The sequence below is a fragment of the Pygocentrus nattereri genome, chromosome 6 (genome assembly GCF_015220715.1).
Source record: "Pygocentrus nattereri isolate fPygNat1 chromosome 6, fPygNat1.pri, whole genome shotgun sequence".
NCBI classification, from domain to species: Eukaryota; Metazoa; Chordata; class Actinopteri; order Characiformes; family Serrasalmidae; genus Pygocentrus; species Pygocentrus nattereri.
The window spans coordinates 31562949-31587685 of record NC_051216.1 but is presented as its reverse complement, the minus strand read 5'-3'; the positions used below and the strand labels follow the sequence as shown (position 1 = coordinate 31587685).

Genomic DNA, 24737 nt, shown 5'->3' with positions numbered 1-24737 from the left:
TTTTCTCATAATGGTTTCGCAAGATAAGATTAATGCGATTATCTCTCCAGGCCACATTTCTTTGAATGCTCCTGATGCTGCGTGACTTGGCACCAGCATATTCACAACCAGCTTCCCGTCTTGCTACATAGCAGACACTTTCTGTCCTCATGTGAGGTGTTCCCTTTTTTAAACTTAACCTCTGTAACAATCTTGACACAACATTTAACAGAGGCTGCAGGTTAAATGTATGCCGACTCCACCACAGTTCCTGCTTAATTACTGAGCCATTCTTTCTCATATGTCTGAACCAAGAACTGAAACTAATGTTTCCTGTGAGCGCAGATGCAGGTGGATGCTTTACCTACTGCTTTTTGCATTTTAAGCGCAAACATTCACAGATAGTTCACAGCCTGTGATGTGACATTTTGAACTACTGTGCTTTCTGGCAGTTGAACTGCAGTACATGTCCACACAGTTGTATTCACCTGCTCATCCAGTGTTTCTTCTGAAATTATTTAATGAGTTGACTAGTTCTGGATCACAAACACCACTCCAACTACACCTCTACAGGTCAGTGTTGGGGGGGGCTCTATACTCCTGTGTCTAGCTGACTCTTGGCATTGGACATGGTGATCTTAGCCTCACATGCTGCCACTCCTCACTCCTGAGTCCTTTTCTATTGGAAGTGGTTTTCTATGGAGATTATACAAGATAAATGTGCACAGAACTCCTGTGTCAGCAATGGGAGAATCTTAGTAGCCTTGTTTCCCTTGATAGGAGGGGTGTCTGAATACTTTTGGACATGTATTGTACATGAATTGGTCGAAAGCACTGGCCAGCATGTGTGTCTATGTAATGTTCATCATGTATGTTATTTGTGCTACAGGCCGGGTAGGAACCCCTCACTTTATGGCTCCTGAGGTGGTGAAGAGGGAACCATATGGGAAGCCAGTAGACGTGTGGGGCTGCGGAGTCATCCTATTCATCCTGCTCAGTGGCTGCCTGCCCTTCTATGGCACGAAAGAGCGCCTGTTTGAGGGCATTATTAAGGGCAAATACAAGGTAGTAGGTTTGCTTAATTGTTCTCAGCTTGTATATGGACCTTTCGTTGATATAAAGCTTTTTAAAACTTTAAAAAGGTTCTTCACACTCACATCCAGTGTTTTTTTAATGTAATTTAAAGTGGTTCTTTTGTGGCAATCACCTTTTCTATGGCATTGCTCCTTTGTGGTACCTTTATTTTAATAAACTTAAGTCTTTTTAGTCAAATGTGAGAAAAAAGTAGATTTTTTTTCTCTACTAAGTAAATTTACTTGAGTGCTAGGAAATGTGAGTAAACATAACTAGCCTTCCAATCATTACTATACTTTTGGCCTCTATATATACACACATACATATATAAAGCAGTGTGTATGAAGTGTGTCTCTTAAAGGCCTCTTTATGTGTATTTTATGTGTTTCTGTGTGTGACACTCTCTGCAGATGAACCCCCGGCAGTGGAGTCACATCTCCGAAAGTGCTAAAGATTTGGTGCGGCGCATGCTGATGCTGGACCCAGCTGAGAGGATCACTGTGTACGAGGCTCTCAACCATCCTTGGCTCAAGGTACTCAGGATTCCATCACTATAACTGACCTTATCTATGAGTGACACTGTGGTTTGAGGTGTAATTACTGGAAATTACCAAAGCAGTTCTCAGTTTTCTACGCAATTGACTGCATTCATAAGACAAAACAGAAAAGTGAAAGAAAAAGCATGCAGACATCAAAGGTCATCCCATTGCTTGATAAAAACTCCGTGGTTGCACTGGGTTGATGACTTCAGTTCCTAATTTAAATCATGCCATTTCGCATGAGTCACTTTGTGTCTGATTGGCAGAGCTACAGTTAAAGATGTTGTAAGATACTGCACATGGTACTACATTCACCCAAAGGTATTGAATGGTGCTCCATCAGTCCAGATTCTACTGAACCACAATCCAAGAAGATCACACACACACACACACACACACACACACAGTGAATTTGTATCTCTACTTATTGAATACTTTATATAGATTTACAGTTACTGACTGTAGCTCAATTCTTGTTACAGTTTCATATACCCCCTATACCCCATTCTTCACTGGAAAAGGACCACCATAGGATCAGCACTGAGTAGATATTACTTGAGTGTGGGTCATTCGCAGCACAGTAGTGGAATGGTAGTGTCTCTTCCTCTGGTACAAGTGTACTTTACTCACTTCAGTGCTAATGCTGGGTTGAGAATAGTCCACAAGCAAGAATGTCCAGACAACAATGGTTGTGTGGTCACAAATTGACCACATATGAAGGCTAGAGGATGACTGGCACAATCTGTTTGGGAACTATTGAGTTATATTGTCTACCTTTACATCTAATAGTTGGATAAATTAGATAGGTGGCATAGCATAGATCATAGCAGCACAGCAAACATTGTCAGGCTGCTACCATAGCACTGTCACCACTTGTCTGAGAATGGCCCATCACCAAATTAGTAACTGGTCGTGGTGATCCTTTCCATTGACAAATGGCTGACAAATTGTAGAACAGTAGATACATTCAGTAGGTTTGAACTTACAAAGTACACCTAGACCAATATACACTCTCAGAAAAAAATGGTATGAAGCTGTCACTGGGGCCGTAGCCCTCTTGTCACTGCGATGGCACCCTCAAGGGTACAGTACCTTTAATTAGGGAGCATAATTGTACCATAATCCTTTGAAATTCTTTTTAAGTTGTATTGACTCCCACACCACATCTTGTCTCCAGGCGTTTTATTGTATTGTTCTGTTTTAAAACATTAGATTGTGAAAATGTACAAATATGCACTTTTCCACTGAGAAAAACTTTTAAAGTACAGTTTAAGAAAAGTACAGTTTGAAACCACTGTTGTACCTTTGAGGGTACATTTTACATTGTTTATACCCTGATGAAGCAGCAGATATAGATGTTATTGATTGATAAGTTATATACAAAATTATATTGGGTGCATATTTGTGTGTTTTAGGAGAGAGACCGCTATGCCTACAAGATCCACCTGCCTGAGACGGTGGAACAGTTGAGGAAGTTCAATGCCCGGAGAAAACTGAAAGTAAGGCTTTTTCCTTTTGGACCCTGCTGTATGTACAAGTATGTAAGGCAATGCTTTCATCCTGAGGAATATTCTGGTCATTTATGAATTCAAAATATCTTTTTTAAATGTCTAATGATTCTAAACAGTTTGTAAAGAACAGTGAAATACATCTACTCCTAGTCCTACTAAAGAGTATTAGATTCCTACTGTTTTGTAGTTCACCATTTCCCAGTGTTCAGCTGTCATCTCCATCTCTTTATAGAGAGTTCTACAGAAAAGAGGGACAGATGTGGTGGGTCATGTATGCTCCTTTTCTACAATGTGCTAGACTGTGTGATTGAGTAGGTTGGCTCACCCTAGAGACCGAGAATTTAGATGGTAGTATTTTTACTGGAGCTGCCTAAGCAGAACTTATTGAATTATTATTATCAACATATTATGGTTGTGCCTTTGTGTTTAGGGTGCTGTTCTAGCAGCAGTCTCCAGCCACAAGTTCAACTCCTTCTATGGTGACCCACCAGAGGAGCTGGCTGACTTCACTGAAGATCCCACCTCATCTGGTATTCATCTACCACAACACTGCAAGCCAATACATGCATCATACTTCTCACTGTTTTTTCTAGGTTCTTATTCTTACAAACCGTGAAGTGTTGGACATAAACATACACACTCCCTGTCAACTTTATTAGGTACATGTATCTTATATCTGCACTCAATGTGACTTTTAGAAAGGTATGAAAAACACTTCAATCAAAAGGAAATGTCTTTCAATGTTACAGAAACATAAAAAGTAAACATCATGATTAAATGATGAAAAATCCTCTCTCAAAGTGCCTAGTCCTACAGTGATAGAAATATATAGTTTCGTTACAATAGGGCAGACCGCCATGGCTGGTAGGATAAAAAAAAAAAGCCATTATTTAATGACTGTCGGCAGCCGACAGTAGTCACACCAGATGCTAATTTGGGAGTTCTGTTTCACAACCCACCACATTTTTAGTTAGGCTTCAGCAAAATCTTTTCAGTAGAAAAAGGCTTTGATTCTAGACCTACAAAGTGCTGTCTGTCTGTCTGACCTGCGATGGACTGGCGACCTGTCCAGACCTGTCTTCCGCCCGAAGACTGCTGGGATAGTCTCTAGCACCCCCCCGCGACCCTGACGGAGAAGCGGCTTAGAAAATGGATGGATGGATGGATGGATGGATGGATGGATGGATGGATGGATGATTACAATACAAGAGCTCAGATATGCTTCCTGAACACAATCAGACATAATCCCTGATACACACATGCATACATGTGTGCACACTTAAGTGCATATAATAGGTCATCTTGCTCTCTCTCTCTCCATTTCTGAAGTCACTAACACTAACTTCTTAAGGCCTTACAGACATAACAAGATAAGCACAGATGAAAGGTCATCTTGCTCTCATCTCTCCCCATTGCGCAACTTCTTTTAGGGAAGCTGCATGTTCTTATCATCCTTACAGAGACTTGTGTGTACGGGCGTGTGTTAGGGCGCCAAATATATCTTTGCTGAGGAGAAGGGATGTAAAATGCGTTAATCATGTAATAAATTTTATACACATAAAACTACATCTGTTGATTCATAATAGTGTATTCTGCAATAATCATAATAAGCATTCGTGTTCCACAATGGCAAGTTGAACTGCTAAAATTAACCAATGCCTGTAAACACAAAGTAGGTACCTAGAAAAGTGGACAGTTCACATATTGAAAATGTTTGAATAGCGTAAGAGTAATCTAATGGCTTAACTCTGTCATATTTAACATCTCATTGGTGTTGCATTTAGTGACTTTGGCTTTCCCTTTAGCTTTTTAAAATCTGCCCCTAGAGTAGTTAGCGCACATGCATGTCCACCCAGTAGTAAAAGTAATAGCGAGCTAAAGGTGACAGAAGTACATTCTTGTTCACTTTGGCTTATTAAGAATAGCAATTTGTGACACAACGCACATCATTTCAGATGGAAGCTCTTGTTCCTTACACTTCAAAGTATAGATGACAACAGGATTAAGAAGAAAAAGAATAGATTAAAGGGCAGAAAAAGACACTTTTTGGCTCTGGACCAAAGAAATAAACAGTTGTAAGGATTCTCATGCTCTTTTTGACTAGTTTATAGATTGTCATGTTTGTTCCCTTTTGTGCAGCTGCTTGGTTTTATTCCCTTGCAACACTTTTTACATCCTGTTTTCAGAAAGCCTTGCCAGTTATGGGCAGATTTTATGGAGATAACATGAATGAAATGATGTAAACATGAGCGTTTGTCAATTGAAAGTTCATTTAGAGCTTATGTTAGATAAAAAGCATAGATAAAGCATCTGCAGAACACTGTTAAAATCGGAAGGATTTTAGTGACATCTACCATAAAAGTGATTGATGTACAGACACATTTAAATTTCTTTGAAAAGGTAGTTGTTGCGTGTGTGTTCATGGTTGTTACTGGATGGATTGGTCTGAGTACTACTGCTAGCTTATTTCCTTCTAAATGTAATATTTATTGTTTGTCCCAATGCTGGCCTCACCCCAGGACTGCTAGCGGCAGAAAGTATGTATCTTTTTCTGCATCACTGTATCACTTCTCCCTTTTTTTTAGATTTTGTGGTTTTCCAAATAATCTTTCATATCCTCACCTTTAACATCAAACTTAGACTTCCATATCTATACATGATTTCTAAGTAAAACAGTACCATATTGCTAAATTTGGTCTGATAGTGTTATTTGTGATGGTTACACATTTGAATACACTGAGGTGGTTTGCAGATGTTTGCTATGTGCTAAAGATCACATTGTGTGTGTGTGTGTGTGTGTGTGTGTGTGTGTGTGTGTGTGTGTGTGTGTGTGTTTGTGTGTGTGTGTGTGTGTGTGTGTGTGTGTGTTTTAGGGGCTGTATCACAGGTACTGGACAGTTTGGAGGAGATTCATGCACTCACAGACTGCAGTGAGAAAGATCTTGACTTTCTGCACAGCGTCTTTCAGGACCAGCATCTCCACACGCTGCTAGATGTGAGTCACTTCTCCATATACACACATGCCAGTCAAAGGTTTGGATTAAACCTTTTTAATGACATAAATGATGCAGTATAGAAAATACCTAGTATTTAATAGGTAAATATGCAGTAATTACATGTACAGATACGTTCTGTTACATATTTTGCAAGTACATAGTAAATTGTGAAATGACCAGATATGTATAGGAGATACTTACAACTGCACTTTGGTCTGTTTTTATTTTTCCATACTTATCTCACAACAAGATAAATGCAAACACACACACACACACACACACATTATCTAAGCCACTTATGTTCTTGGGTTGCGAGGATGCTAACCCAACAGTCACTGAGCAGGAAATCCTTAGACAGGTCGCCAGTCTGTGACGAGCACATTTTCCACCGGCAATTAATTATTAAAGTCCCATGTGCAGCAAAACATATTAAATGTGCATTCAGTGTTCTTGTCACAAGTCCATCACAGGGCAGACACACAGTCATACATATTCACACACACCACACACACATTCACAACTAGGGGCAATTTAGTGTGTTTAATTGGGCTGACTGCATGTCTTTGGACTGGGGAGTAATATTACCTGGGGGAAACCCACCCAGACACAGGAAGAACATGCAAACTCCACACAGAAAGGACCTTGGTCGCCTGGCTGGGGAATCAAACCCAGGCCCTTCTTGTTGTGAGGCAGCACTGCTACCACAGGATATACAGTTGTGGTCAAATTTATTCAACCCCCAATGCTGTGAAGGGTTTTATGGAATTCAGTGCACATTTGTAATTGCGTTCATAATTAAATCTTACAAGGACTTGTTAAAGAATTAAATGCAACTAAAATAGCATCAATTGTTTTTGTCATAAAGTATTAAATGGCCTTTTTGTGATTTCTTCATTGAGACAATTATTCAACCCCTTTATGACTACCACTCTTAAGAACAGAGGTTCATTCCAGTGTTTTCAATCAGGTATTAAAACCACCTGTGGATGTCAACGAGCAGCAATCAAGCATAATAAGCACCAATTAGGCAGATTTAAAAGGACTGTGATACTCAGCTCTTTCAAGACATCTACTGGTGTGTTTACAAGCATGGTGAAGCAAGAGAATGGTCCCAGAAGACACAAGAAGAGGTTATTTCTCTTCACAAGAATGGCAATGGATATAAGAAGATTGCGAAGTTGTTAAATATTCCAAGAGACACTATCGGAAGTATCATTCGCAAGTTCAAGTTAAAGGGCACAGTGGAAACGCATCCTGGTCGTGGCAAAAAGAAGATCCTGACCTCGACTTCTGTGCGCTACCTGAAGTGTAATGTAGAGAAAAATCCCCGCGTGACTGCTAAGGAACTGAAAAAAGACCTGTCAGATGTGGGCACCAAAGTTTCAGCTCAGACAATAAGGTGCGCACTGCATAACGAAGACCTCCATGCCAGAACTCCCAGGCGCACCCCCTTGCTGGCTCCAAAGAACAAGAAAAGTCGACTGCAGTATGCCAAAAGTCATGTGGACAAGCCACAAAAGTTTTGGGACAGTGTACTGTGGTCAGATGAAACTAAATTAGAACTGTTTGGGCCAATGGACCAGCGCTATGTTTGGAGGAGGAAGAACCATGCTTATGAACAAAAGAACACCTTGCCTACTGTGAAGCATGACGGGGGGTCAATTATGCTTTGGGGCTGTTTTGCTTCTAATGGTACAGGAAAGCTTCAACGTGTGCAGGGTACCATGAATTCCCTTCAGTACCAGGAGATCTTGGAGGAAAATGTGAGAGTCAGTCACAAACCTTGGGAGACGTTGGACCTTCCAACAGGACAATGATCCGAAGCACACATCCAAGTCCACTAGAGCATGGTTGAAGATGAAAGGCTGGAACATTCTAGAGTGGCCATCGCAGTCACCAGACTTAAATCCAATTGAGAACCTCTGGTGGGACCTAAAGAAGGCAGTTGCAGCGTGCAAGCCTAAGAATGTGACTGAACTGGAGGCATTTGCCCATGAAGAATGGGCTAAGATACCCATAGGTCGCTGCAAGACACATGTGTCAAGCTATGTTTCACACTTGAAAGATGTCATAACTGGAAAAGAATGTTGTACTAAGTACTAAAAAATAATGTCACTAGGGGGTTGAATAAAACTGATAATGATGTGAGCACAGAAAAGACATTTGTGGTTATTTCATCATAAATGTTATGTTATATTTGTCTAATTTATAAGTGCCTCTTTGATATAATTGTAAATAAGATGACTGAAATGATCAAAATCAATGTCAAACTGGCCAAAACACTTTATTTGAGTGGGGGTTGAATAAATTTGATCACAACTGTATGTCATGCTTCATAGGTAAACATTTGGACAGACTACATGTTTTGTTGATTTTATAAATGAAAATACTTTACACATCCTGTACAGAGAACACTCTTTTGCACATGTTACAGAATACACACAATTACTGTATTGCTAAACTACTATTTGCTAAATTTAACATATTAGAAACAATGTTTTGTTGTCTTCCAATATGTTAATCAAATAAATAATAATTGTGTACAGACGTTTGCAGAAAAATGTCATATTTAGATATAGATATATTTTATAGAGGATGTGTTCACTTAGAAAATCAACAACACAAGTACTTCTACAGGGGGTGTTCAGACTTTTGCCTGAGACTGTATGTGTGGTTATGGACATTACATATGGTTATATTGTGTGTAGCTATAAACAGGGCCAGATTAAGTACACTCGAGGCCCAAGGCTCTGGAAAAAAAAAAAAAAAATATATATATATATATATATATATATATATATATATATATATATATGATATATTATAATTATAATATACATAATATAAAATAATTTTATCTAAGTGTCTAATTTCTTCTTTTTGTCTAATGTGATTTCTTAGGAATTTTAGGAAATTGCCACCTAGTCTTATGGGCTATATAAATTCTTCTAGGATGAGATAAAACACTCTATAATTGCTTGCAATAGGGGTGTTTACTTTTACTGTTAAATCTGTGTATGTAAAGTAAACACAAACAAGCTCACAGCTTAGAGGGATAAAGAGACTTTCAAATAATAGCTAATTAATATAATAGTAATAAAAAGTTATTTGTAAAAACAGCACAGCTTGCTTTTGGTTGCAATATCAATGGCAATGATAGGACTGTTTTGAATGCCTTATAGGACTCTACACAAGGCTTCATAATGAAGCCTGAACACTCCATTATCCATTATTCATTTATTGTTTGTGTATAGGATTGCAAGTATACACTCATTCATGCACACATACACATACATATGACTGCGCTTTTGTGTACGGTCAATACTGTCAGTGTGCGTTTGTCTCGGTGTGAATAACTGCAGCTGCAGACCACCGCTCAGCCTGTTATGGTGTGTCTGTGGGGGTCCACGCTGTGGTCTGTGAGGAGGAAGGCACAGTGAGGCGAGGCCTGAGTATACAGGACCTAAACACAGGGGAGGGCCTGAGGCTTATGGCAGGCCGCGAGCATGCATGGCCCATTGAAGACCCATTGAAAACAAACTCCTGGACTGAAAAGAGAGAGGAACAATAGCACCTATTGTCAGTCTTGGCTCTTTCAGTGCCATGGCTCCGACAGAATCTGTCTGTGTGAGCGACTGCTCCAGACGTTAAGACGTTGCCATTTTCTCTATCAAAGTTATGGGCAGAGCGTCGAGTTGGCTGGAACTTTCTTTAGCTCCGTGATACAGAGGAAGCAGTGATTGCTCTTCACCCTGTGCCAGCAGTATCTGCATTCACTACCTGCTTTAGTCTGGAGCCTGTTGCTTGGGTTTGTGTCTAGTCTGGGTTTGGTGAGTAAGTCTGACTATTTTCTGTGAGTCTTTGTTTACTCAGACTGATCGTATTGTTATTGTAGTTGCACAAATGTTCACTTTCCGCTGTGTTGCATTGGAAGTTAGCAGAAGTTTTTTGGAGGGTTTTTTTTTGTAGTTTGATATTTGAAGTGGTCCAGAATTTAGCATTTGACCTGAATGCTGCCGAACATGAGCTGCATATGGTAACTCCTCTATATGCTGTGGAAAACGAATGGATGTTTTATTTAAAAAGCATGCTGTTCTGTGCTAAACAGAAAAAATAATACAAAAAAATTATCATCATAAAAGTGCTGGGTGATGTATCATCTATATTGGTATTATGCTAGATATCTGTCCTGGTCTGACATCAGCAGAAAATACTTGATCTGATAAAGAGGAAAAACAAATTCTGTTGGAAATGTAATCTAAAAATGGCACAGAATTGCCTCAGCAACACTGCGAGTCATAAAGTGACATAAAATAAATAATGTTATAACTAACATCACTTACTATATAGCGGTATTTCATGATAACAATAAAGGTGGGAAGGTACAGCACTTGAGTGGTTAGAAGATGGTGTATATATATATATGTGTGTGTATATATATATATATATATATATATATATATATATATATATAGTATGAAAAAAATAGTTTTGCTGATTTATTTTTTTAGTAAAAAGATTATACATGTATTGGACAATACTCAAGGTTTCAGTATCAATATTGGTATCAGAGAATCATTGGTATCAGTGTTTGTTTTTTTCTGGGGAAACAATCTATTTACACATAAATCTAGTTTCATATATGTGACAGATTTTCCTCTTACAATAAATACAGCATGGTGGAGAAGTGTAGTTAGATTGAAAAGGATAGGAGAGCATTTTAAAAGGAATGCTGCCACTTTTCAACTCTGAGAGAGTGAGCTGTACAGCTTTTCTAATGGGAAAGTGCTCAAACAGCGCTGTATGGCAGAGAGACATGATCTCTTGTGCAGCAGATCTGATAAAAAAAAAATATAGTAATTAGAGAAAACATTTTAAAAAGATAAGGAAATTGATTTTCTAATAAGTAGGTTATGGGGAAGTCAGGGAAGCCAAAGGTACCCATGCTGTCACATATAGGAAGTTTACCATGGAAACGTGTCAAACACAATTTTTATACCAATAAACCGCAACTTATGTGCTAACAGGAAATTATGTCGCTACATAAAGCATTTAATTTCTTGCTGGCAATTTGTGATGGAAATATAGTTATTGAAAGTTCAGAATGGTTTTCCTTCTCCTCTAAAGAACCGTTGGTGATGCAAGGTTTTGTTCTGCAAGGATTTACAGTTCTGTGATTGACTTTGATGTAATATTAGGAGAAGAAAACAAACCAAAACTATCCAGTCCGAACTACATGACATTAGGGAGGCATTCTTTCAGTTCACTTCATTTTTAACTTTATTTATTAATGCTAACTTAACTATTCTCTGATATATGATATGCAGTGACTGTACCACTATTATACTATGACACATTCTGGAAATATCTTGATATTAAGTTTCGTCAGTTCTGCCCAACTGATCATAATCAGTTTTGTGAATGAAAGCTCATGGCCCGATATCAGAAGCTCTGTTCTGAAGAAAGCAAAGACCATGGTGGCTTTTGCAGGAAAAGCATGTTTCTTGGTCACTCTTGCACAGCCTTCTCAGAGTAAATATAGTTACCACATTATTTTGATGTGCTGGTCATCAAGCTGACTGAGCAGATGATTGATCAAACTGATTGAGTTATGGTATATAAGTAGTTAGCTGGTTTTAAGTTCAGTTTGTTCCCACTGAGTTCGGAAGCATGCTTACTTTTGTGTATGCTAGATATTTGATTGATTGATTGATTGCAGTAAACCACTTTAGCTGAAGACAGTTGCAGAGCGGTGGGGCAGGTGAGGAAAGGCACTATCAGTTCCATACTTGAATTCATCTTCAAATAATAAGAGCTACTAAGTACTTATAGCTGTTTCTTAGCCCTAATTACAGCTATTTGAGATAATCGCAATTATTTAAGTAGACCACATTTATTTCTCAGTCTTTTTCCGTATCGTGTTGGGTGCAGAATATGAAATGAATGCATTTTCAATATTAAAAAGAAACGTTTGGTTGACTCTACACATGATTCTGTTTAATTAAAGAAACTTGTGATGACAGAGCAGGGTATGATTTCATGTCAGTAAGGTCTAGTGTTAGCCACTATGAAAGATAGCTAGGAAGCCAATTTAGAGCTAAATGTTCATGATCGTGACGGGCCTTGTGTTTACCTTATGACTGATGTATATCAATAACTTTGTGCTAGAAATTTGGCTTGTATTATTTTGTTGGTAAATAAGTTGACACAAAGTCTGACCTTTAGAGAGCATAGACCATTTCTAGACAGGCTAAATGCAAACACATTCAATGCACTTTAGTGAAACTATAGAAAAATGCCAAGTGAAAATATGACTAATATGAATCAGAGTGAAACTGATGACTGTATGCCCAGTTTGGTGATGATTAGCCTGGTAGTTCATGAGTTAGTTGTTTTGTGTTTTTTTTAGTTTTGGAAAAGACATTACCTTATGATATCTAAAAGTGAAAAAATGATCTGAAAATCTAAGTGAGTATAGTTAAATTGCAGGACAGATTTCCTGAGGTCAAATAATCCAAATCGAGAAGAATTTCCATTCTACACCTCATGGCTTAGAAGTTACTCACCAAATGCACACATGCATTCTTTAGCACGCTATAGACCATTCAGAACCCTTTTCTTTACTGAGTAGTGGTCAGCAAGGCTGTGACTGCGGAAGCATTTATAGTTTAGAAAATAAAATTCAATCAAATACAATCAGTTTCCAAGCACTACTTGAAGAATGCACTTGGAACCCAGAAAAGAAGTCCTATAGTGGTATACTGACAGGAGACCCTTCCAGTAGAGAAAACTAGGAGAAAATTGTTGGTCCAGAAGTTTGAATTTTTTTTTATCATTTATTTGAAGAAGACCAAAGCTTTTTATTTATTCATAAAATTGATTCTTGTAGTTTGCCTTCCATGTTGGAGCCATTGTGTATGTCAAGCACATTATGAAAGATAGATTTAAAGTTACTATGCCTCATTAAATCTTCCCTAATAGTACACAGCTTTCACTGTTTAAGATTTAAGGCCAATGACTTATGCTTAAATTATGAATGAGGCCTGTCATTAACCCTCATTTAACAGTATATAGCGTGTCATTAGCTCCTGGAATACTGTCCATTTGTTGAGCAGTTGCATTATCCTCACTAACTGTATGTTCTTCTTTGCTTTGTTTGTTCTTGCTTTCCAGCTGTATGACAAGATAAACACCAAGTCCTCCCCACAGATCAGGAATCCTCCAAGCGACGCTGTTCAGAGAGCCAAAGAGGTCAGTAGAGTCTCCTGCAGCACCTAACACCTCCATCACTGCAGACAGTCAGGCATTTCCAGAAGCATCCATGACCAATTTTAGTGCAAGTTACTTCAGCTGGAGTCTTCATGGTTTTAGTCTGAAATGAGACACTGATCTCAGAGTCTAAATTAATCCAGAGCATATGCTCTGTAATAACTGGTCTCCAGACAGCCTCTGCAGCAGCTCTCAGGTAAAGCATGGCGCAGAGGGGCATTGCTCTGTACACTCTTAAACAAAGGGGTTCTTCAAGTACTCTTCAGAAAAGACAGTGGAGAATGAAGAACCATAACAGTTGAAAGAATATGTGAACGCTTAAATGATTATTTTAATCTAATTCTTCCCAATTTTATGTGCATCTTTTGTTATTAATGTTGTTTTTATGTTTTGTATTTGTAAGCACCTTTTGAAATGGCTCATATGACACAAAACAGTTACAAGCCTTGTGCAGTTAAATAGAGCCCTTTTTCTGTGACTGTACAAGGTGAGGCTGGATATGCACAGTTTAAGAAATACAGTCATTCATATTCAGCTTAGCCATTTAATGATATTTAAAGAATCCTTCTTTCTCCACATGTTGTCTGTTGTTCCCTGAGAATGTCACTCCATTTGCCACGGGTCCTGAAGTAGTTTCATTAGAGCTAATGACTCAAAAACTCACTGCATGTCTCTGTCTGGCTGCTCTAGAATCAGAATATCTCTGCTCCACACATCTGTAGCTTTTAACTTTAGCCTTACCTCCAGCCCACTTTCTCTGCTTTCTGTATTTTTTCTGTCTGTCAGTCTACAAAGCTTTTGGTGGATTTTGGTCCTTTGGCATCTGATCTATGTGCGCATAGGTTAGTTCCATTTTCAAGCCCAAATTAAGCAATTTCAACAGTTCATACATAAATTAATATGAAGCTGGAAACAAACATGGTCTAATCTAGCCATGAACTGATCTCTGCTGTTCTTTATACAGTACCTCTGTGTGGTGTCATTTATGACCTTTGTTAGAGGGGAATTCCTCTGCTCTTGCAAGATTTCTACTTTCTATTCAACACCTTAAGTTATTGGAAACATAAAATATGTTCATTAGTATTAGTAAGTGGAATGCACCATTCTTTTTCAAATGTCACCAGAATTCAACAGTATGTACACAAAGTTGTTCAGAGTGATTTGATGTAAAATAGTTAATTGTGAAGAAAGTTGTTGCCTTTTTTTCTTTACAGTGATGGTGATAGGAACCAGGGAATACAATGTCAGCAACCATACCTTATGACTTTTATATACATGCTGGGGATGGTAAAATAGTTGCAAATCTAGAAAATGTCTATTTTTGGTGCTGTTTTGTCTTACAACACCTTGCAAGTGCCTCTTAACCATGAATAGCTTTTTAAAAATATGTATTAGGTCAAAACATCATCCTAATATAACTACTGCGTACGCAGTGTTCCAGCCATCAGGCAGCATATGTTAAACCATTTTGTGTAATAATGTTGTGAGACAGCTTTAATAGGCCAGTGATGGCTGTTCATAATATTCAATGAGGGGGCTGAAAAGAATTACACCTATCAGGGTTTTCAGGAGCTCACACACCGTAGTGTCACATTTGAGAGCCACTTCCAGGTATGACAATAAGTCAGTGAAAAAAGAGTAACGACTGATTGCACTTAAAAGTTTAAATGTTGATATGCACCATTACCTAATACTAAAAGAGGCTAACAGAACAGTCACAGTATATTTCGCAGCAGTATTGCACTTTTTATCAAATGCAACATAAAGATTTAAGTTGAAATCATTACTGAAGGAGTCTACCTATAAATATAAATAAATGTATATTCGATCAGCCATATTATTAAAACCACCTCGTTTCTACACTCATTGTCCATTTTATGAGATCCACTTTCCGTATACATCCACCTTGTAGTTCTGCGAGTATAGACTGTGGTCCATCTATTGCTCTGCATACTTTATTTAACTTTATGGATATACATGTCATTAGCTTTAATTGATGGTTAATGTTGATGCAGCATAACGTTGGCATTGAAATTTCAACCGTGACCAGAATGATTATTCTGATAAAAATCTGATGTCACCCTGCCATCTGGGTTGACATGGAGTCACAGATTGGTGGAGTGACTCCACAGTTTGCATTAGATGTAAACAAACCAAATCTTCACCAATTCTTATTTTTCTTATGACCTTTTAGTGGCACTTTTTTGTCATGTCCAGAGAAGTCTAAAACAGTCAGCCTCTAGACATTTATTAACTGCTATAAATTATGCAAAAGCCAAAAATTCTTTAAAAGAAGTCGTTTTCTTTAAAAGTGAGAGAGAGAGGGCTAAGCCCCACTAGCCCATTAATACCAGCCCACCTACCATTAGAAACATTGATGTTTTGGACATCTGGTTCCTGTCTCCACCACTGTGAAGAAGTCTGACTCAATAAGTGTCTTTAGAATAGAGAATGTTACAGTATAATGCTCTAATCTTGATTATTTACTCATGCAAATATTTTGGAAAAAACTGTGCCTTTCACCTTTAAGAGGCTACAGCCCGGTGTTTTCCCTACGACTTTAGAAAGCAGTTCAAAAGCAGCTCATTAGACTGATTAAAGTTTAGTTGTGTGAACAGACTCTTGTTTTCTCTCTTCTTAGAAAGTTTGCCTGGTACCAGTTAGCTGACATTTACAACCCCCCTGTGGTCTGAAATCCACCATGTGGTGTGAACACATGGTGGATTTCTGCAAGAATTACAGTGTGTCTAGAGCCACCTCTAATAAAAAGAAGTATAGGGAGTTTCTAGCAGAGGTTAATGTTTAAGGGCTGTGTTCACTCAGGCTTGAAATGTGAAAAGTTTTGTTGATTTTGCAAAAGAAATTGCAAAAGAGAAAAGAAAAGCAAGTAAATAAAGGCCACATAGAGCATGACAGAGCTGCTCTATTAGCAGTGGCACAAGACCAATTTTCATAGACTTGAGGGGAAAAAGGCTCACACAGTTATTGCATATCACTCAGACATAGAACAAGTGGTACTTAACCTCTTATTGTCCAGGGTATATTTTGTTTTTTCCATCTGAATGGAACATGACCAAATTATATGAAATAAAAGTATATGAAATAAATGCTCATTTTTATTATTTATTTATTTGTTTGTTTATTTCAATTTATTTAAAAAGATCCCCTCTAATTAATAGAACATGTGTTTTATGGTCATACACATATTGCTATATGCTTACAATTTACTGCTGAAAGCCAAAAATCTTAGACGCTCTTTATATTATTTTATAAAAATAATTTTTACGGAATAGATCACTGAAGAGACACCGTCTGTTTATAGTTCATAGCCCAGATTTGTGGAAAAATGGGTCAACTTTCAGTAGACAAAAAAATTATCAGCTTCTTCTATTATAAGGGTTTAAAATGACATTGCCCATCTATTTGACTTGAAAGAAAACAGTTATATCTCTCATATAAATGTAGCTTATGAAATATGAAAGTTAAGAAGAATATGACAAAGTGTGTTTTGGAACCACCGATGGCTCCAAGAGGCTAAAGGGAAATTTCAGTAATGTTGTTAGAGTGTGATGTGAAATGGTTCATGCTAAAGAAAGTTACAGTCTCAGATTTCATTACAGTGGTAGTGATAGGAACCTGGGGTTGTGATAAATACATCAGTTTTATTTACTATCCAAACCACCAGTGAAACAGCGTGTGGCTTTTGAGTTTTTATATGTAATGTTCACTGTAATGCACTGCATATATCTTTTCACCATGAATTTATAAAAAAAATAGTTTGAGACCAAAATCTTAAACCTCAAAATTTACATAAAGAAAAGACTCAATTCACCACCACTGCAGCTTTCTCGAGAATGGCGCATTTTACATTAGACCTCTCTGAATGACTTTTTTTTTTTTTAAATATCTTAATGACTTCTGCCGAAAATTTGTTCCATTTGTGAAATTCTGTTTTAAACAGAATGAATCTTTGAATAAGTGAAATTACACAGGTCATCACATAAGTGTGACCTTATACACTGCGCTGCAGTAATGTGCCCTAAGTGTGAGAGTGTGTGTGAGTGTGTGTTACTTTGCTTGCCTTTCTGTGTTTTACTGCCTGTATGCTCTAGCCTTGCTGTGCCTCAGTTAAGAGAAACATAACTGTTAAAGTAACATACTCCACTTACTAGTAAGGGTTACAGAGTAGCTTAGTGATTCTAACCAACCCTTCTTGACCACAGGAGTGCTAAACACCATCTCATACAAATCCATAACCTTGTAGCAGCAAAAAGAACTTGGCTGGCTCTGAAGTCTTCATGTTCACTCAACATTAGGTATCGTTTCAGAGATATACTTATCACGTCTTTTTCAAGATAGCACGTGACAAGTAGAATGAGCTTAATTAGAAGCACACAGTTTAATGGTGTAGTTAAAAGCTCTTATTGCTTCTGTGTTTTTAATAAATTAATAAGTAAATGGTTTTATAATAGAGATTAGGGTGAAAAACTCTGCACTATTTGCATAATAAGCAGTAATAAGTTATATGCCCCTGCTCAAATGTTGTTTTGTTGATTTTCTAAGTGAAAATAAGTTAACACATCCTCTACAGAGAATGCACATTCACAGTGCATTTTAATACACAATAAGTGTTTGTCTGTGTGGTCTGTGCAAAAGTAACTGCACCTTTTATATTTTGTGTTTTATATTTTTCCAATATGTTAAAAAATAAATTGTGCACAAAAATATGCAAAAAACTGTTGTTTTTTTTGTTTGCAGTATTTTTAAATTTGTTTATTTATATTTGACCTAGGGGATTTTGCATACGACTGTAATGTAATCACTTACCTCAAAAGTTGATTCTTCTGTTTTGCACTACAGCTACGAAGCTCATGCAGCTACCAAATAGTGGCAGCTTATTTTAATCAGCTTTATGCAGCCAGAGATCATCAAAAAGATGCCTCAAACCTTGTCCAGTTGTTAAATAAGCTCAAACAGACTTGCTTATGTAGTTTCTGACACTGTCTGACTTTTGAGCTTTAATTGGGCCGGATATTTTGGCCCGAACCCAAATACAGCTTAAGCATTTACTGTCCAAACCTGACCTGAACCACATCAAGTTTTGCATCTGAACCCAGCTGGAGCCCAAACAGAATTCTGTCTAAACCAAACTCAAACCACATCATAAAGTTTTGAGTCTGAAACTGGCTGGAATACAACAATTTCTGTCTGAAACTAACCCTAGCCAGCCCAACTCCATGTGCCAAATAAAACCTGATATTTTCAATTATCATGAGAGAAAAGAATGGTTTCAAACCTCTCAGCACTTTTAGTCTGGTTAATCTTTGCATAATGCACTGTTTTTAGGCTGTATGGTGCTGATTATTTCAAATGCATCAATTTCTTACAAGCATGGATTTTGCCATTCAATTCTGTCAACTGTCAACCAGATTGCAAACTATTTTAATGTAGTGAACGTAGGCGAGGATAGTAAAGTAAAGACAAAAGCTAAAATGGGAGAAGTGCAGGATAAAGTCTTTTATGAGAGATATGAGAGATATACCCAAATTTTTACCCAGCCCGAATCTGACACATTTGAAAATGATGTTTGAGCCTGTCTGAACCCGTCTCACCCTGACCGGACTAACGTATGACCCTAAGCAGGTTTATTATAAGAGAGTGCTAACAACTTGATGTGGTTTGAGGTCACTGTATTAGACATGCATTTTGTACTATGATACATGGCTGCTGTATCCTTTCCTTACGTTTTAGCTACATTAGCTCCAGTGCAAAACTACTGAAGCAAACTTCAGACACCAAACAGGTTTTGGCTGATCACCTACATTCAGAGTAAGCTAGAAAATGTAGATTAGATTTTTCACCAAATCATGTAATACAGCAGCTTTTTCGACCTTATCTCTTTTTTTCTGTACTTACAAAACCAAAAATCTGTTGACTAAAAGCATATGTAATGAAGACAATAGGCCATTATTTCAACATTACTGTCTGTGGTAATCGACTGCGCATGATCCAGCAGATAGAGATTAGATAGAAAAATTGTATTATTATTTTAAGCAAATGGGAATTTGTGCTGGTTTAACTGCTCAAAAAGACTTTCTGGCCTGCTTTCTGTATCAGCCACAATTCAGACTAACTCTATAAAAGCCAACTTGCTGCTCTCTCGTAGCAAATCCAAACATCCTTCAGACCTGCTGGGATTAAATGGGCTTTTCTCTCTAATAACCTGTTCTTGCTTTTTCGCCTCCTCTCACTGCCATATTGAAATGCCTTAAAATGGTCCTTTACAGAAGGAGCAGTTGCCTGTGGCCAGCAGGGGTGTGGGCTGAGACTAACTCATTTCCCCTCACTGAACCCCACCTGAAACACCATCCCTACAGCTTACTGTCCCCTGAACATGTGTAACTATTCAAATAGAGCACTAGCATAAAATGTGTAACTGTCCTGTGTGTGTCTCCTATGCTAAGAAGTCCGGTGAAGACGAGGCAGGCACAGCTTTGAAACTTCTGGAATGTGTAAGCTGAAGACATTTTCCAAAATTTTAATCCTACTAATGTTTCTTTGTCCTCGTAGTTTGTTTAAAGGCATTAGGATATTGGGGGGGGGGGGGGGGGCAGTCAAGCATCATAGTTTATGTGCAATGTTTTATACTCCTGTTAATGCATCATGCATGGCCTTTCATTCATAAACAAGGATGTCTTTAAGAACATTTCATTAGTTATATCAGGGCTGTCAAACAATTAGAATAATTGATGTGATTAGTCACATTATTTTCATGCAGTTAATCACGATTAATCACATTTGTCTAACTTGCTCAACTGCTTCTGTGTTAAAAAGCCTATAACCACATGAATGAAATCTGAACAGTCTAACAAATAGGGTTGTCACTATCAATTATGTGAATAATCAAGTGGTCTCCTGATTGTTTTGACAATTAATCAGTTGATCTGACTTTTTTTCAACGATTCCATTTTTCTGGAAAAATATAAACAAGGAAGCATTTAAACAACATTCCATTAGTTCTGTTAGGGCTGTCAAAGGATTTGAATAATTCATCGCAATTAGTCATATTATTTTGCACAGTTAATCACAATTAATCGCCTTTGTCCTTTTTTAACTGCTTCTATGGAAAAAAGCCTATAACAGCATGAATAAAATCTAAACAGTATAGCAAGCATGGCTGTCAATGTTAAGTATATTAATAATCCAATTAATCGCCTTTCAATGATTCCAAGGAACTTCCCTGGAAAAATATAAACAACCTTTAAACAACATTCCATTAGTTCTATTATGGCTGTCTATTAAGGATTTACTTAACTACCAATTATGTTGGTAATTGAGATTTTTTTTAAAAGCCAAACAATAATTAAAAACAAATTAACTGAAGAATAACAAATCATGTATAACCTTTCAAAGTTTCCAAAATACTTTTTTTGGAAAAAGATGAAGTCTTTGAAGTTTTTGAAAATATTTTAGTACTAATAATAGGGCTTTCAGATTATTTAAATAATCATGATTGTGCAGTTAATTAATTTATTTATTTGCTTATTTAAAAATGAAAAATATGCTTAGTCAGAATGCTTTAATTACTTTCAGTAATTCAGTACTAATATTTTTTAATGTGTGAATGCAGAGTTCTCATGAACTTGAACATGAAAATCATGTGATTTACATCAAATAAAATTCATTTACACCAAAAATACACCAATGTGTAGAACAGTATACACATACATAAAGAATCTGTGGTTTTGACTTTGCTGTGATTGTAGTCTCTCACTCTGATCCATACAGTAATGGATTCTTGTTAAAGTGAAAGCTCTTAAAGGGAACTGAAGCTTTCCACTTTGCTATTGCTTTTGTTAGTTTGCTGCTCATTGCGTTATCCATAGTATCAAGTATTTGTATTAATTTGAGGAATCGTGACAGGGGAAAACAAGAGAGAGTTGCGATTGCCAAGTATCTTAATAGAGTTCTAAAATAACTAAAGTTTGGGAGCACAGTGCCTGAAACCCCTTCTCCTAGAACTCCAGCTCAAGCCTCAGAGTTCTCCTTCCTCCTACAGGCATAAGGTCATTTCTCATACTGCAGCCATACTCAAGGCAATGTCCAAACCCTTTAATAGTATAAAAATAATACTGTAAAAAAATCCTCTTTAAAGTTAGCTTTAAATGAAAATAAACATCAAAATAGTAGTTTAAATTTCTCTCTGTAATTAATAAAATATGAGACATTGTTCTGTTTCTGCGGGATGTGAGGCAAGCTTTTGATTTTCAGGACGTTTCTGTGAAATGGGATGGGTGGTCACTAGAAGAAGGGCTGGTTAGAGCAAAGGGCATTTGGTGTGTGATAGTGTGAGACTCTTGAGCAAAGAAGATCTGCTGGGGTTCCCAGTTTGAGGTCCAACTTCACACTGGCTCCACAACCACACGCATTCAGCATGGAGATGTGACATGTCTGCAATGCTGGACCCAAAGCAGTAGTCACATGAGGCCTGGGGATATGCCAGAAAAGGCTGTGTGTTTGGATGTGTCTGTGTGTAAAAGTGTGTGTGGGGTGTCAGCAGACTTGCCCAAAGCTGCTCAGCTGTGTCTGGAAGTCTGGAAGAAAAAGCTGAGAAAGATTTCATCTTGAAGAAACTCTTACATGACTGTGTTTCTACAGGTACTAGAAGAAATATCCTGCTACCCAGAGAACACGGATGCTAAAGAGCTCAGACGGATCCTAACCCAGCCCCATTTTATGGTAAGTTTAGCTAGCTAAGATGCTTTAATGAACTGCAAAAATGGAAAGAAGTAGCATTACTCTTTACTGAAAAAATCACATGCGCTTAGAGGTGTTGGGTCAGGTTTTGTAGAGGGTTTTTTTTTTTTTTTACATCATACCATCCGTGCATATTACAATCACACGCAGGGTCAAAAAGAAATGTTAGTGTTTAGGTCTAAAATTCAAAATCAGTGTTGAACACTACTAATACATCCTCAGTTCTTCATGGCAAAGATTCTTTTCAGATTCTGGTTCACATTGACATCATTGCATCATGCAGTTTCTGCAGATTTTATGTACTTTCATGCTGTGAATCTCCCGTTCTACCACACCTCAAAGGTGTTCTATTGGATTCAGATCCAGTGACTGTGAAGGCCACTGAAGAACACCGAGCTCATTGTCATGTTCAGAAACCAGTTTGAGATGACTTTTGCATTGTGACATGGTGCAGCATCATGCTGGAAATGGCCATTAGAAGATACTCATTGTCAGCAACAGTACTCAAGTAGGCTGTGGCATTCAAGTAGTGATTGATTGATTTTAACTGACCAAATTGTGCCAAGAAAACATTCCCCACACCATTACACCACCTCCATGAGCCTGGACTGCTGACACAAGGCATGTTGGGTAATGGATTCCTGCTGTTGGCACCAAAAAAAAGTCAGTCAGGCCATTCTCTGTTGACTTCTTTCATCAACAAGGTATTTCCATCCCCAGAGCTACCACTCGATAAATGTTTTTTCTTTATTGCACCGCTCTGAGTAAGCTCTAGAGACTGTTGTGTGTGAAAACCCCAGGTTGTGAGTTATAGAAATACTGAAACCAGCATGTCTGACACCAATAATCATGCCACAGTGAAAGTCACTGAGCACATTTTCCCTTATGCTGATGCTTGATGTGAACATCATCTGAAGCTGCTGGCCTGTATCTGTATGATTTTATGCACTGCACTGCTGCCAAACTGATTTAGATAATTCCATGAATCAGTAAGTGTACAGTTGTTCCTGTATAATTGTCAGTGAGTTCATACTGATAAAGATATGGCTTCAAAGTGACCATATCAAGTCAAAGTTTCTTTCTGCACTGGCAGATCATTTTACTTCCTTCAAACACTATTTTCTCAATAAACAAACAATTGCCAGTGCAGATATTTAATTTTACTTGCTTTTATAAAAAAGTGTTACATGTTGGTTTTAGGTCTAGAAAGATCCATTAAATCACATTTTATAGTCTCTTAAAAGTCAGTAAGGAGTTCCTCAGTGTCATATCTACTTCAGGACTTGCAGTATTAAATGTATCATTTATGCACTGTTGGAGATGTTATGTTGTTTTAGAAAAGAAATCCATAAAATTCTGATCTTCTATGATTTGTTCTTGTAAATTACATTGTGCAAACAGGGGAATAACAGGGCTCGTCACTGAATTTACAGTTTGACCAAAGGGAAACAGAGCTGTTATTATTATTATTATTATTATTATTATTGTTAGGCTGGATGTTACACATGAAGATTTTAGTGACCAGACCAGTTTTTATTGTAGTATTACAGATCTAAAAGAGGAGGAGATGGTTCACTGTTTGAAAAATGATTAAAGTACTCAACATAGCATCTGTTTAAAAGGAGTGTCCCACCTTCAACCTTAAAAGCCAACTAGCAGAAAAGCTCTCCATCATTATGGAAATATGTGAATATGTGTTAAGGAAACATGGTCAATGGCCAGAAGTTTAAAAAAAATCTTTGAGCTAAATGCTAGAAAGTATTTGCCTCGTTTTTACCAGATTTTAACAGTGATTTAAAGTGTTTCAAATATGTTTTAGAAATGTTGACATGGCTTCATTTTCAGGTTTACAGCTCTCTCAAAGAAAGGCTGGTGTTGTATAACTAACCTCCCTAGGGTGTGACCAAGATAACCACCTTAGTAGACAGACTTTCCTGTGAACGCTGTGGTTGTGATCAAGCAAAAGTCCTGGGTGAAAAACTGGGTGATTGTTACAGTGCTGTGTAGTCTTATAGCAACTAGGATCCCATCAACAATCCAAACATCTTTACTTAGACTCTTTGAAGCCTATGTAGAAGCATAGATTGTAAAAACAAATGTGTTAAAATACAACACATTCTGCCTTTCACTAGACACATCAGTGTGTTCATTTGGAGACAATGCATTTTGTTGCTTTGTGTTTTAACAGTGTGACACCAAAAGTGTTAAAACGGGTAACACAATAAATGTGTTGTTATTTAACGCATCCCTTTTTAGAGTGTAGACAAGTACAGTACTGACACTGACTTCAAGTTCAGTGTGACTGAAAAGAGAAAGTCTAAAATCTTTTTTCCAGAGTTCCAAAGAAGAAGACATGATGGGCTCAGTGGCTGTGAGTAATTACATTGTGCCAACTGTTGTTCTCCTGTAATCAATGAGATGGCCTTGGTTTGGGAAAGAGAGGGTGCTCATGCTCTTATCAGCAGGACAAATGTCATGTCAGAGCTTCAGGCGCCGATAGATGAAGAGGGGTGAACATGGCCTTTCTTCTGCTCGGACCGTTGGTCAATAAGACTCAGCTAATGAGCAGGCTGGAGACAGGTCTAATCTGTTACAGAGCTTAGAGTGAATAC

At 37.6% G+C, this 24737-nt stretch overlaps 1 protein-coding gene across 14 annotated transcripts in view; it reads left to right on the top strand.

The window, feature by feature from the left end:
• The window catches only part of caska (calcium/calmodulin-dependent serine protein kinase a), a 291499-nt gene that overhangs the window by 224813 nt on the left and 41949 nt on the right, over window positions 1-24737 (top strand). For 4 of the 14 annotated variants that reach the window (XM_037539390.1, XM_037539386.1, XM_037539383.1 and 1 more), the window contains 9 exons: window positions 869-1044; window positions 1464-1586; window positions 3008-3091; window positions 3534-3633; window positions 5611-5640; window positions 5977-6098; window positions 13273-13350; window positions 19833-19880; window positions 22027-22107. In XM_037539390.1, coding sequence (XP_037395287.1) covers window positions 869-1044; window positions 1464-1586; window positions 3008-3091; window positions 3534-3633; window positions 5611-5640; window positions 5977-6098; window positions 13273-13350; window positions 19833-19880; window positions 22027-22107 — 842 coding nt within the window. The remainder of the gene's footprint in view (window positions 1-868; window positions 1045-1463; window positions 1587-3007; window positions 3092-3533; window positions 3634-5610; window positions 5641-5976; window positions 6099-13272; window positions 13351-19832; window positions 19881-22026; window positions 22108-24737) is intronic. The other 10 variants (XM_037539393.1, XM_037539391.1, XM_037539389.1 and 7 more) reach the window with 6 other exon arrangements.